Raw genomic sequence first — 14,583 nt, 5'->3', positions numbered from 1 at the left:
CTGTCACCGCAGCAGGGATGTCCTGATACACCCGGGGCGGGTGGCTTCAAAGCCGCTGGGGCCTGGCGATGGGCCCCCTCAGGCCCCTGAACAGGACGACCGCTGGTCTGGGAGCCTGAGGCAGCCTCGGGGGGCGGGGGGCGGGGTGGGGGGCTGACAGTCATGAGGGCTGGGAGCCCAGACACCCTGGAGAGCATGGAAAGCCAGGAGTGACCTTGGCAGGAGCAGTTTTGAGAAGCAATAAGGAAAACTTAACAGCTGGTTTGGCCTCTGGAAGATCCTGCTGTAATATCTGCCCCCAAAGTCTGTATTTGCTCCCAGGTGCTGGCCTCTGGCTGTAAATGGGAAGAACATTCATGACCCACGGCATCTGGGCTGTGAGGAGAGGGAGGAACTCTAGCCTCTGCCGGGCCCAGCACAGCAGGCACCCTTTTACTCCTTACGAAGGAGGAGGAGTCTCACTGGGTCCGAGGCTCGTCCAGCACACCCGGCCTTCCTCCCGCCAGATCCCCCGGCCCCAGACTTTCTCCGCTGCAGACGAGCCACCTGGACAAACACGCAGCCTCTTCTCCATGTGGAAGCCACCTTGCACGTTCCCATCTGGAAAATCACTTCGGTGATCTTGAACCTTAACATTCCTCATTCAGTAACAACAAGGGTCAACCAAGCAGTAAGAAAGTCCCAGCCTGAGAGCGAGCCGCACACTGAGGCCTCGGGCCGGGCAGGAGCACCGCTCACTCAGCGTTCAGGGAGGATGGCTTCAGTCAAGGGGCAGGGGGTTCTGTCCCCTCTGAGCAGCTAACGCCAGCCACTCTGCCTATCCACCCATCTCCCTCTCCCTCCCCATCTTCTTCCTTCCCATCTTCTACCTTTCCGTCTCTCGGGCTTATCCATCTGTCATCTATCAGTCATCTCTCCCCCCGCCCCTCCCTATGTATGTGTATTTTTTTTTAAGTTTATTTATTTTGAGAAAGAGAGCGCACAAGCAGGGGAGGGGCAGAGAGAGAGAGGGTGAGAGACAATCCCAAGCAGGCGCCTAACCATCAGTGCAGAGCCCAAAGCAGGGCTGGAACTCATGAACCCTGAGATCATGATCTGAGCTGAAATTAAGAGCTGCACACTTAACTGACTAAGACACTCAGGTGTCCCTCCCTATATGTATTATACTATTTTCTTTCTTTTCTTTCTTTCCTTCCTTCCTTCTCTTTCTTTCTCTTTCTTTCTTTCTTTCTTTCTTCTTCCTCCTTCATTCCTTCCTATCATCTGTCTATCTACCTACCACCTTGCCTTTGTTTATGTAAACCCTCACTGTTTCAGTCAAATCCTCAGCCTTGCTTGGGGCACTTCCAGGAGGCAGGGACCGTCCCTTGCCAACTCCCTCCGTACAGAGCTGGCCTGTGGGACATGCACAGAGAGGTGTTTAGCGAAGGCTTCTGGATGGTAAGGAAGCGCCAAGGCCAAAAGGTGAAACAGCTTAACAGGTTGTGAAGGGCAAAGCCGAGCACCGATGTGTGGGCAGGAGCTAGGACGCAGCAGCTGCCCGTCCCGAAGCCACCTGGCGTGTCCTCTCGAGCCCTCGGTGCCGCCTCTCCTACCCTCTCCCCAGGGGAGCGGGCTTCAGAACCTCATCCACCTGGGTGAGCCTCACTAGGTGGGCATCAGTTGCAAAGCGATTCTAAACTTTAAACTCTCCCCAGGCATGGACCAGTGCACCTTGTCCATCAGGTCTGCCGGCACCCTTTTCCGCCTCGTTTCCTGTCCTCTGAAATGGCAGGTGTACGTGGCGGGGGGGTGGAGGCAGGAATCAGAGAGAAGCAGGAAAGGGGGGACAGGGGGCCTGTCTGTGCACCCCACAGATGCAGAGAGGAATGAGGGTCCACTCCCAGAAGGAGGCACGTGCCAGCCTGGATCGGTAGCTACAGCACAGCCACACACAGTAGGCACACGACCTGATGGCCACCAAGTGAGTAAGAGGGGGGACAGAGGGACAGACAGATGGCTGGCTAAGGTGATAGGATATGGATAAAGGATAAAAGTTGAGTTCTAATAGGGGCGTCTGGGTGGCTCTGTAGGTTAAGCATCCAGCTCTTGATTTCGGCTCAGGTCATGATCTCACGGTTTGTGAGTTCGAGCCCCTTGTTGGGCTCTTGCTGACAGTGCGAAACCTGTTTCGGATTCCCTCCCTCCCTCTCTCTCTGCCCCTCCCCAACTTGTGTGCTCTCTCAAAATAAATGAAAAAAAAAAAAAAAAAAAAAAGCTGAGTCCACCAGAGGTTTTCCTGGGTAGAACCTTTAAGAGTCAGTAAATTTAGGGCATCCTGTGGCCCAATCCTGATTTTTTCTTTTTGTAAGAAGGAGTTCTCCGAGGCTAGAATGACAGCATAACGCGTGGTGTCGGTCACGGGGACCAGAGGAGCCTTGGTCAGTAACCGTGAGGCCCGCTGCACCCACCTGTCCTCTGTGTCCCTTCATGCGGTGACCAGTGGTGGGTCCCATCTTTTCTGGGCTGCTCGGTGCTGCTCTCCTGGCTCTCACCGCCCGGAGCGCGGCCGCCTCCTGCGGACGGGGCAGCCCTCCCATCCACGTCTTCGATGTTGCCTGTACCATGCTGGCCGGCGTTACAGCCCTTCCGCATCCTGTCGGGGGAGAGGGACTTCAAGGGCCCTCACCAGACATTTCTACCCCCCCCCCCAGTGCCCCACCACACGCCTGTGGAAATCAGGATTAAAAAAGGCCACACTCTACAGGTGAGCACCACACTTGGGATGCAGGGGAGCAGGGGAGGGGTCTGCTCCCCAGATGACAGTGCCTGAGAAATGAATGACACATCGGGATTCACATGCTGCAGCCTTGACCTTCTGAAAGAACCCTGGGCTTCGAGGCCTGAGATCTGGAGCTCTGCCATACTTGGGCCAAACCGCCTAGAATTCATCCCAGCTAACCAGGGACATTATCCCAAGCAGAAAGGCTTATTGGTTGGAAGCCGTGTGCTGGGGGAGTTCAGGCCCCGGCCCCGTAACAGATGTACAACAGCTACTCCTGCAGACCCATAACCCGTGCCACTCTGCGCGAGCGCCGTGCACGAACTGTGTGCATGAGTGCTGTGCCCGAACGTTGTTTACGAACGCTGCGTACAAATGCTCTGCGTGATCGCCGTGCACGAACGCTGCACGCGAACGCCGTGCGCGAACGCTGTGCACGAACGCGGTTTATGAACGCTGTGACGAATGCCCTGCACAAACGCTGTGCGTGAACGCCGTGCACGAACGCCAGCCAGACCTCAGCCTCAGCAAGTGCGAGGGACACAGATTTTCATCTGCATGAGGTTTCCCTGATTCATCATCCGAGACTGCTCAGGGAAACAAATGATCTGTTAGGCCACACGGGAATAGCGGTTTTAATCACACAACAGTGAAACTCTAACCAGAAGTGGGGGAGCTCTCCCCGCCCCGCCCCCCCAACGTCTGGATGAAGGCCTTGGTGGTAAAGACCTACCTTAACCACTTGGTTCGGAACCACGTCCTGATGCCGTCCAAAGTGACGGGGCCGCTCCAGACGCTCTGCAGCTGCCTGTGGGTCCCTAGATAGGACGTGGTTAGTGGGGAGACGTACATGGGGTACCCCAGGGGCTGGTCACAGGAGGAGTTAATCAAGTTTCGGAGGACCTGCTTGTTGTTCTGGATGCTTCCGCGCTCCGGGTTGCGGTTGCGAAGGAATATGAGCTCCTGCTGCTGCCCGGCCCAGAGGCCGCGGACACATTCTTTGTTAACCTGCAGGTGGGGGAAGGAACGGAGAGAAAAGCAGATGGTGGCCTGTGTTTTCAGTCTGTTGATTTTAACCTACGGAGAGCGACCGGGGCTATGGGTCTGAGTATCTGTGACCACAGGACTTTGGCCTAAAGCTGTTTTGGCAGTCAAGCCGGAGCCGCGGGCAGTCCTGTAAGATGGGTATGATGCCACTTTCATGGGGAAACAGGGCGAATAAGAAAGCTGTTGCTTTGGTCCAGTGGTCCGAAGCTATACGAAGAAAAGAAACACTGGTAAGAAAGCCCCCAGGTCCAGGGATAGGTTATTACAGAAAGTTCTGGAACTTTGGAGAACTAGAAAAGTGTTTTAAAAACAAGGCAGATCCTGACCCTCATCTACACGCGTGTCTACCAGGACTCCTCGCCAAAGCCCTTGTGGACACACTGGTTCTCACAGGCTCGAGGGACCCTGGCCCCTTTGCCCACCTCTGCTCCTCCGAGACTGTGTCCCTGAGACGTGACCGCTGGTGCCAGCCGGGAGGTAGGGCCACTGTACCTTGATCACCTTGAAGCTCAGGAAGGTCCTGTGGAGCATGATGACCTTGTACTCGTCAGTGCCCTCGTCCACCACGTGACGCAGGGTGAGCAGCTCCTCCTTGTTGGACAGCACGGCGCCCCTCCAGGCCGGGTCGCCCTCGTGGCAGATCACGACTTTCTTCTCGAAGGACTGGATGGCCTCATAGAGGACCCCTGGGTCTTCATATTCATCGGGGCAAGTGAACTGGTCCTGGGGGGGAAAGAGGTTCATGTGCGGGCTCGGGGAAGACCAGCGAGCTGATCCGTGGGTGAGTGACCACATGGCAACTCGGCCGGTGACCCGAAGGGCCAAGTCCACTCCACGTGGACTCTCTTCCCACACTCCTTCCGAATCCCGACGGGGTAGAGGACACGTCCTCGTCCCATTGTCCTAACCGCTGGAAGTGCCTAGGGAAACGGCTTTCAGCCTTAGGTTTCTCTGCCTTTGCAATACAGTTTGGGTACTTCTGAGATGTCATTTTCGGTGGCCAGCTCCCCTTCTCTGTCCTAGCGGGACATCACCACCCCCCAGCAGCTCTTGCAGACCAATCACCACCGCTGAGGTCAAGAATATCTGGACGGCCTCGATGCTTAGTTACACGCCCGCTCATAAACATCATGCCAAGAAAAGGGACCATGTTTTTGAAAAAGGCTTTGTCCCCCATCATGTTTCAGGCTTATCCTTTTATAAAAAATGGATTGTTGTTTTGGTTTTTACCTGGTGAAGCTTCAGGGACATCCTGATGGCCGGGGCGACAACTTTATGCAGAAGGTCCATGTCGGCAAATACCCACTCGTCTCGTGCTGTTATTCTAAAGTCACCTTTGAAGAGGGTGTGAAGGCCATACAGGAAAGAGTCCAGGCTGAAAAGCAAAGTCCATATTACTGTTTGTTCCCACTGAACAGTGTTCAGAAACCTGTCGTTTTGAGCAAGGTCCGAGCCTCCTATCTGTCACACCAAGAAGGACCTTCCAGCCTTTAAAAGCCTGAGCAGCCCAGAGTGTACCACTGCCCGGCCAGAGCCTGCGCCCAGACCCGCACCCCCACCCCGACAGCCGGGGTCGTGGTCAGCCTCAGTAGCTGTGGGAGCCACCCCAAGCCACTCGTGCTTGATGTCTGAGTGTGACGGTGCAGGCCGTGGTCACCGCGAGCCCCCACATGCAGGTGCTCTATTCCAGGAGGCCCAGCGGTGACCTTCTCGGGGGGTGACTGACAGGGCCACCTGGGGACCATTCTCCTTTGCGTTTCTCAAGGTCTCCTCCAGGTTAGGTCACTCATAATAAAAACTGGATTCTACCACAGGATGCAGAGAAAGCAACGACACCCGTCGGAATCCCGAATCGGTCATTTGGATTGTCTGAGCACTTCGTTCCCCAGGCACGCCCTTTTGTGAATGGCTGCTGGAAATGGAATACGGGGGAGGGTTAGAATGAACGGCCAAAGGGTTTTTCAGGATTATCCAGGTTTTCACGTTTCTGAGCTTTTCCTGCTCTGCTTCCATTTCCTGCACATAATTGAGCATTGCCTGGACCCAGAACACATGGCTTGCCCAAGGGAAATCTTTCATGGCCTGGGTCCTTTACGTCTTGGATGAACGTCAGGAACCCAGGTTTGGGAAAGGCGATGGATCCCACATAATGGGGACAGGAAGAGGTGTTCTTCCTCTCTCCTTTATTTCCACTCACATCCTCCATCACAGCCACCGCGAACGACCCTGGCCTCTCACATCCCTGAGAGGTAGTTACGAGGCAAGTACAAGAAACAGCAGTCCTGATAGGGCTGAACTGGGACAGAATGAGCAGGAGAATGTGTGAGAAGGAAAATCTCTGAGGATGGCCGCTCATAAGGATTTAATGAGTTGGCTCACTGAGCAAGACTTTTGATTCAACGCAGCACATTAGACCTGCACGTCAGGGAAATAGTTCCACTGATTGCTATTTTAGCATTTCGTTGCAAAATGTACCGCTCGCATTAATTTCCTTCTGGAACCCTCTTGAGAGGGACGCCGTGGCTTCGAGTCAGAGCAGACTGTGGGAAACGGAAGCAGCCAGGGTCTAGGCAGGTGGGGGCTTGGGGTGCTGTGGCTTGGAGGAGCCCAGAACCTTCCAGAAAGAGTTCCAGGAGGCAAGCCTTCCCGAAAGGCTCTCCCTTCACAGAACAAAGACTTCCCGGGGCTGTGGGCTCAGTGGCCACCTGGGAGGCACCGACGGGGGAGGCACAGGACAGCAGGGCCGAGCACAAGTTTTACAGTGACGAGTACTCTCTGCTCTCAGCTGAAAACCGCCGAAAATGCCCCCGTCACCAGATGAGAGCTAAGCCCTGCAAAGGAACAGCTAGATGGCAGAACACGGGTGGGTTTTATCCCGGAAAGGCTGCCTACACACCCAGGAAGAGAAAACACTCCTCCAGACGCAGGGATGGGGGTGGCGGCAAAGGAAGATGACGGGGCTCGCCCAGACACCCAGAGCAGCGTCTGCAGAGAAAAGAGCAGAGCCAGGAGTTCAAGGCGCCAGCATCTTGTTTCCCGGAGCATGTACATGGCAGCCACAGGCTGCTTACTTATCAGGACGGAAAGCGGGAAGGCCCCCAACAACAGATGCTTTACTCGTCATTTCTCTTTTTGGAGAAAAATGACACTGTGGCACGTAAGGCTGTTCTTTTCCAGTGATTCTCAATGCAGAAGGCAAAGCCTGAACTGGCATTTCCCCGGATTGGGGGGGTCTTATCCCTCGCACCTTAAAGGTAAAGGCATCCTAAAAGAAAGGTGTTTCATTACCTGCCTTTTATCCTCCAGAGAATGAAGGGGAGGGAGGCAGAGGGATGTATCGAGCGGGGGGAGGGCTTTCGGGGGAGGGGGCAGAGAGCGCGAGGTCTCCAGGAGGCCTGCAGCATGTTTCTGATTTGGACCCTCATAGGGCTTTGTCTTTTTCAGATTCCGCTGAGAGATGACGAGCCCCCGCCCCGCCGCCAGGCCAACAGCTGGAGTAGACAGTCAGTCAAGGTTGACCTTCATGGGGATAAATAGCCACCCCCACCCGCATCCCCCTGTGGTCCTCCCCCCCCGCCACCCCACCTGGGATCATCCTGTCCTGTCACAGAATCTGTTGGCCGGGGCAATCGCCAGCGCGGGGGTTGCTGTGTCCAGCTGTGTGGGGTGAGGCCGGGGACAGGTCAGAACAGGTTCCAGAAGAAACCTGACACGTGTATGGCCGTGTGTTAAAGAAGCGCACCCACACGCACACAACCAAGGCCGTGGTGCCAACATAAAGCACCAGCTTCCGCGGCCCTAAAGACATGCCAAAATCTCAATAGAAACCCCACTAGAAAAATATTATTCCTTCTCACGACGGCGAGTAGCTGGTACCTGAGCACATCTTCTTTTTAATGGAAAAGACCTGTATATGTGGCTGAGGTTGTAACACCATACCTCTCGACCCGAGAGCAAATGTCTGGTCCTGCCCCTGCACCTGACTCCATCAGAGGGGCCGGGTCTGCACCGCTTCCCGCTTGGCCCTGAGCCACTCTCCGGCAGGGCTCGATCCCCGCTCCGCAGGGCGAGGACTAGAGTAACGAGCTTGCCGTCTTCACTACGTGTGCATTCATGCACGTGTGTGTGCCAACGTGCACAGATGTCCCAGCCTCTGCCTCACAGGGACTCTGCCATCCCAGCAGACGCCAGCGACCGCAAGGCTGGGTCTCAGTGATCTTCCGCTCGTCCAAACTCCTATTGTCCTCGCTGCTGATACTCTACCTCACGCCGGGCCCAAGGCTTACGCTTTAAGTGGTCCAGCCCATTTCAGCATCCTCTGCCACCACCTTACAAGGACAATTTGAGGATGGCCAGTTGAAGCAAAGGCTGTTTGCACCGTCTTGGAACTCGGCTTTCTTTATTCACAGAGGCATCCTCTTGGCTCTGCTCTAGCCCGAGCTTCCTTTATCCTCCCCTCTAAGCCCCACTTTTGCTCACACTGACTGGACCAGCCCAGCTCTCACCTGCACCCTCGCTCACTGGTTCTCAACTGCTGGCAATCTGGGCCCCTGGGGGACATCTGGAGACGTCCTCGTGTGTTACAACCGGGTCGGGGGTGCTGGCCTGCTGTGGTGTCTCGTGGGAAGAAGTCAGGCAGGTTCACGGCCGCGAGGCACAGGCTGGTCCTCACAAGAAGGAACCACGCGGCCCAGACGCTCACAGTACCTCTGCTAAGCCGAGAAGGCTGCTCTTTCAGGGAAACAGGACCGCTGGAGTTCGCGGATTTTCAGTTTTGGACAATGGGGTCATTATCTGGGATCCAGCCTTGATGCATTTTAGCACTCGGAGGGAGATGGCTTTAAGGCTGGGGTCGTTTCTGCAGGACTCACAGTGGGCTCCCCAGAACAACGACTGATTTGTTCACTTGAGCCCATTTCCAAACAGGCCCCTGCACTATGTGTTTACAGATCAGCACGGCGAAGAGCCTTCTGGTACCTTCGCCATAAACGGAGAGCTTGGAGAACATATGCGAACAATTAAGTGTGATTTGCAGGCTGGGCTTCCGATGCTTGCTGATTAGTCACGGGGCTGCGGAAGGAGCCCCGCCTGTTTGCCTCGGTCGGTGTTCCAGACCCAGAGAGCACGTCCACACGGAGAGCTAAGCACACCTTACGGGCGCTTTCTTCCCTCCGTGCTATTCGGCCACACGCGCTGGCATCACGGCTGATTCCATCACCCCTGGCCACGTTCTCCTGCTAAAGATTCCCCCCCCCCGCCCCGACAAGAACAAACAAACATGGTCCAGTTGCCCAGTGAGACAGAAAGATGGGGACGATTTCCATTTTTCTGCTGGTTTGTGGATTACTAAGCGCTTTTCAGCCCATCATCTCGTCTCATTTTCGTGGATGCCTGCACAATTTCGATTATTATAACCCTCTTCTGTAAGAGGAAACAGGCCAGCAAGGATGAGAAAGAGGAAGGCGGGAACAAATGTTCAACATCTCATCGCGCTGAGGACGCGTGGGAGCAAAGCCACGGCTCCCCTCCAGCTACCCCCGCCAGAAACCCAGACTTGCTTTGAGAGTAACTGGAAGATGTGTGTTCGAGTGAACTAACCTCTGTCCTCCCCCCACACCTCACCATCCTGAGGTCAGTCACCAGCCATTTTCAAAAGTTTAAATCAGTGTATACATTCAGCACACGCCCCGCATCGATGGCGTATTTATAATTCCTTCATGGATTCTTTACCCAGGAAGCTAGTCTACCGGCTCTGGAATCAGACCAACCCGTGGTTTGGATCCCAGCTACCTCCCACCTGGTAAAGGGCACTCCGAAAGAAAGCAGTGGTGTCTCTCAGGTAGGGCCAACGTGCTTTACTTGGTTTTAGAGTTCAGGTACCGCACAGGGGCGCCTGGGTGGCTCAGTCGGTTGGGTGTCCGAGTTCGACCCAGGTCATTGATCTCCTGGTTGAGAGTTCGAGCCCCGCGTCAGGCTCTGTGCTGACGGCTCAGAGCCTGGAGCCTGCTTCAGATTCTGTGTCTCCCTCTCTCTCTCTTCCCTTTGTCTCTCTGTCTCCCAAGAAATAAATAAATATTTAATAAAAAAAAAAGTTAGAGTTCAGGTACTGCACAGAGGGGCAGCATATGGCCCAGAAGGGCTGGAGGGATGCCTAAGCTTCAATTTTGGCTCTGATACTTGTTGTTATTGGCAAGTCCCTTGTCCTCATTATCGTCTCTTTCGTTCTGTGTTTATCCTTAGGATCAAGCTTGTCCAGGTATATGTGGGGGCCGGGTGGGGGCCTGCTAGGATCTCTTCACATGGGGGACTGGGTGCACAAGTATGGTTTGAGGACAGTGGACATGTGTCAGTGGGGGTAGGGGACAAATACACCCCAGTGCCCCGCATTCATCTGTCCTCTGGGACCCATGCCTGAGTCCTGAACGAAACAGAGGACATGTCCAAGAGCGCGGGATGGGGGTGGGGGTGGGGGCGCACTGAGCACAAGGTGGCGGCAAATCCCACAGGAAAGGGCCCTGGGCCAGCAGGACGGGGCAGGGGGTGGCGCAGAGGGAGGCGCAACCCTGAGCACCGACCACAGTGAGCTTCGGGGGCCGTGAGTCCCATCGGCAGCTCTCCACAACACAGGCCTGCGGAGGAAAAGCCGTCAACAAAGGGAGCTTAGGGGTGTGAGGAGGGAAAGGTGGGTGCCATGGGGTAGCCCAGCTGCCCCAGGGAAACATCCACACGGATGGGGGCGACCTGAGGAATTCCTGCAGAGGGGACAGAATTAGCGGTGGCAGAGAGCAGTGTCAGCAGCAGGAGTCTGGAGACTGGGCAAGACTCCACCGTGGTGAATCACCACGCTGGTCACTTCTCCGCGCGTTGGTTTTTCCAGCTGTAAAATGGGGCCAATCACCGTACTGCCTCATCCTCCATGAAGCCTTTTTACTTGACATAAACTCGCGTCAAGTGCTGAGCACCGCCCCCAGTACACACAGAGCAAGCACATTGTAAATGTTCACTGCTGCCATTATCCTCATTTCAGCAGAAGCTTCAGATATAAACAGAAGGATGTTCACACCGCAGAATCCCGCCTAATAACTGGAGAGCAAGTGTGCAGCCTCCAGTGTTGCTGTTTCAAATAAATTCCAAACAAATTGTGGAATAGTAATTCCCAAGTGAGAAATAAGTCAAAGGCAAGCTTTGACGAGAAGCTTTTCGAAAACACATTTGACTTCATGACGTTTGAACACCCAATAGTTCTGTGCTCCCTCCAGCCTCCCTATCGATGGAGTAAACTGTCATTGTCCCGTGCCAGTGTTTCCCAAGCCTGGCCCCGAGGACCCGAGGAGTCAGCCACAGGGCAGCTGTTCAAAATCAACCAGAGATGTCCTGACCCAGTTCCTGGAGATCCTCAGTGGGTGGTTTGTGATGGGACCTGGGGTCTATGTTCTATGTTCTGATCGATCTGCCCAAGTAATCTTGAGATTTGGGGCTCAGGGGACCAGAGAACCTGGGTGTCTCCTAAAGAAGTCCAGCCATCAGAGAAGCTACGAAGCTGACCACAGAGTGGAACCCATACACCAGGCCAGGGCAGAAGACCTCCCCGAGCAGTATTACAGTTTAAGGTCCCAGGAACGCTTGCTTCTTTTTCTGGGCTATAAATTCTTTCCTCTGCTTCAAACTTACATGTTTTCTACAGGCTCCAAGATTCTGATTTCAGCTGGATGACCCGATTTTAATGGCCTCCCGCACAGGGCTTGACATAGCGCACCTACGGCTGGCTTATTTGCCTACTGTTTTTCATGACTACGCTGATCTTGGGCTTCTCTATCCTCTTGGAACCCTAGTCTGCTCCCAAGAGCCAGTACAGTTTCTTCCTCAGGCAGACACGGTGCTGCTATAAAATGCCACCATCTCTTCGCCTTTATCTCTATAAACGGAGCACCTGCCAGGCTCCACTTGCCGCCTTCCGTGTACTTGAAGACCGTCGTCAAGCTATCTCTTAGCTTGGGGCCAGGGAAACTATTTTGGCTTCCTGTGAAGGCATCCTTTGATGTATGTGTGCCTTTCTGCAGTGGGAGACCCAGTTCTTCAAAGAAGATAGGTCTCAAACACCAAATCTCAAAAAATTACCAGGGTTTACTTGGAACCTCCACACTAACCCATTCTATCTCCAAAACACATCAACATTTTAAGACATTGTATTTTTTGTGGTCTTTGCTCGCTTGTATTCAGCTTCTCATTTAAGGTTTCGCCAGTCCCCAGCCCCCACCCCAATGTGCAAAGGCTTGCTGCTGGCCTCTTTCTCCTCCCCCGACCCCTCCCATTCCACAGCCTCCTCCAGGAAGCCCTCCAGTCTTCCCTTCCAGGCTCTGGAAGAGCAGGGGCAAGCCTACCCCACTAAGGTCCAGCAATAAAGTGCCTGATGTAGAGTCAGGGGACAGAACCCAGGCAACACAGCTCCTGGCCCCCTAGAGCCCTCTCAGACCCAGCTGAGGGGGGGCCCTTGGACGACTCCAACAGCTGCAAAGGGGCTACATGAAACCCCAGTTTGGCTGGGATTCCCCCTTCTCAGCCCCAAAGTCTCCTCCAATAGGTAGAAAGCCTCACTGCTGGATGCCAGTGAGAAAAGGGGGGCCTCCCTCTTTAAGAGCCAAACTAATGGCAGCTGAATGGAGGGACTAAGGAAACAGCTGAAGGTTTATCCCTTTCCTGTTAGATTTCCCCCAAACTCTGTGGGAGTTTGCGCAAAAATACCCTTAAGTTTCCAGAAGGAGGTGAGGAAGGGAACTCCAGTCCCCCAGGGATCTGAGCCCCCCAGTAAAGGGTGGTGATTGGAGGGGTCCAGTCTCAGGGAGGAAAGATCCTAGAAGGTCAATGGGGAAAGGGGGAGGGGGTCTCAGACTCCACGTTAAACCTGACACAGGCAGAAGGGCGACCAGAGAGGGGGCAAGGGTTTTGTCCAAAGTCACCCAGGGCACAGCCAAGACCCGGATGCTGGCTCCCACTTCTAGGATCCTCACACCCACCCCGGATGGCTGGGCCTGGCCTCCAGACAGCCCCGCTCCATGGAACTTCTCTTCTCCCAGGCATCATTCTCAATTTAGTCATTCTCCCTAACTTTGCATGTATATATTTTTATTTCTCGAGGACTGTCCATCAGAGCTGTGTCACTGTTGTAAAGTCAAAAATATGTCCCCACTAAATCTATCAAATAAAGTAGAGCTTGTGACTTATGCTAGGCTGCTGTATAAGACCCATCTGGGGCGTCAGGGTTCAAAAATCATCTGTTAGCTCTTTAACATTAAATATGTGAGAATGACCTGTGCATAAAGTACACCTAAGGGAATATTCCTGATTTTAAAATTATGCAAGAGGGGCCCCTGGGTGGCTCAGTGGGTTAAGTGTCCGACTTCGGCTCAGGTCATGATCTTGCGGCTTGTGGGTTCGAGCCCCGCGTCAGGCTCTGTGCTGACAGTTTGGGGCCTGGAGCCTGCTTCGGATTCTGCGTCTCCCTCTCTCTCTGTCCCTCCTCCACTCATGTTCTCTGTCTCTCTCAAAACAAATACATTTTAAAAATATTTTTAAAAAATTATGCAAGAGTATATTGTGTGCATGCTCAGACACACACATGAAGGTCATGGGCCACTCATACTTTGAACGTACATGTAACTATATAGTAAATAAAATATTAGCAAGTTGAACCCATAATTGTATAAAAAGAATAATATATCATGACCAAATAGAGGTTATCCTAGAATTTGCAGGCTATTTCAGCATGAAGACCTCTATGAATGTAAGTCATTACGTTAATTGTTTCAAGGAGAAGAAGATCATCTGATGCCTGACCCCACGTTTTAAAATAATTCAGCATCCTTTCCCGATAAAAGCTTTATCTAGCAATCTAGGAAGAGGAGGAAACTCCCTGGCTTGCTAAAATGGTCGGTTGGAAGCCTGCAACAAACCTTACTTTTTAATGCTAAAATATTACTCTCGTTCCCTGAAACATCTGGATTAAGGCAAGGATGTTGTGGTGGGCAGAATAACGGGCCCCCAAAGATGTCCATATCCTACCACCTGCAACACGTGAATATGTTACCTTAAACACTGGAAGGACATTTTGCAGATGTGATTAAATTAAGAATTTTGAGAAGGGGAGATTATCCTGGACTATCTGGGTGAGCCCAATGTACTCAGAGGGATCCTTGTGAGTGAAAGGAGGAAGCAGGAGAAGTAGAGTTGGAGTCAGAGAGAGATTGAAAGATGCTGCACTCCCAGCTGGAAAGATGGAGGAAGGGCAGCCTCTAGAATAGGCAATGGATTCTCCCCTCAGAGCCTCCGGAAGGAACACAGCCCTGCAGACATCCTGACTGTAGCCGAGCGAACGCCATTTTGGACTTTTGATCTCCAAAACCGTAGGGTAATTATTAACTCCTGTTGCTTTAACCCACCAAGTTGGTGGTAATTCGTTATAGCAGTAATAGGAAACTAACACAGATGCCCACTTGAACACTGCACTGGGGGGGTCACAGCCAATGTAATAAGAAAAAGAATTGAGGATAAATATTGGGGGGTGGGGGAATGCCAGAATTATCATTATTTGCAGATATGTCTTTCCACCAGAAAAGCAAAGAGAATTAATTGGAATATTATGTTTATAATAGAGTTCAGTAAAGGCACCCAAAATAAGATCAAATTTAAAAAAATCTCAGGGTGCCTGGATGGCTCAGTTGGTTAAGCACCCGACTTCAGTTCAGGTCATGATCTCACGGTTCGTGAGTTTGAGCCCT

At 53.3% G+C, this 14,583-nt stretch overlaps 1 protein-coding gene across 6 annotated transcripts in view; it reads right to left on the bottom strand.

Annotated features, from left to right (window-relative positions):
- PCNX2 (pecanex 2) overlaps positions 1-14,583 on the bottom strand; it is a 299,548-nt gene that overhangs the window by 9,546 nt on the left and 275,419 nt on the right. For 5 of the 6 annotated variants that reach the window (XM_023240399.2, XM_023240402.2, XM_023240401.2 and 2 more), the window contains 4 exons: positions 5,039-5,183; positions 4,301-4,531; positions 3,495-3,769; positions 2,451-2,635 (listed from right to left, as the gene is read on the bottom strand). In XM_023240399.2, coding sequence (XP_023096167.2) covers positions 2,451-2,635; positions 3,495-3,769; positions 4,301-4,531; positions 5,039-5,183 — 836 coding nt within the window. Of the gene's footprint in view, positions 1-2,450; positions 2,636-3,494; positions 3,770-4,300; positions 4,532-5,038; positions 5,184-14,583 lie in introns of those variants that run through there. The other variant, XM_045039935.1, reaches the window with a different exon arrangement.

The sequence above is a fragment of the Felis catus genome, chromosome D2, assembly GCF_018350175.1.
Source record: "Felis catus isolate Fca126 chromosome D2, F.catus_Fca126_mat1.0, whole genome shotgun sequence".
In the NCBI taxonomy this organism is placed as follows: domain Eukaryota; kingdom Metazoa; phylum Chordata; class Mammalia; order Carnivora; family Felidae; genus Felis; species Felis catus.
The sequence above is the reverse complement of the archived record's forward strand: the minus strand, read 5'-3'. Positions and strand labels throughout refer to the sequence as shown.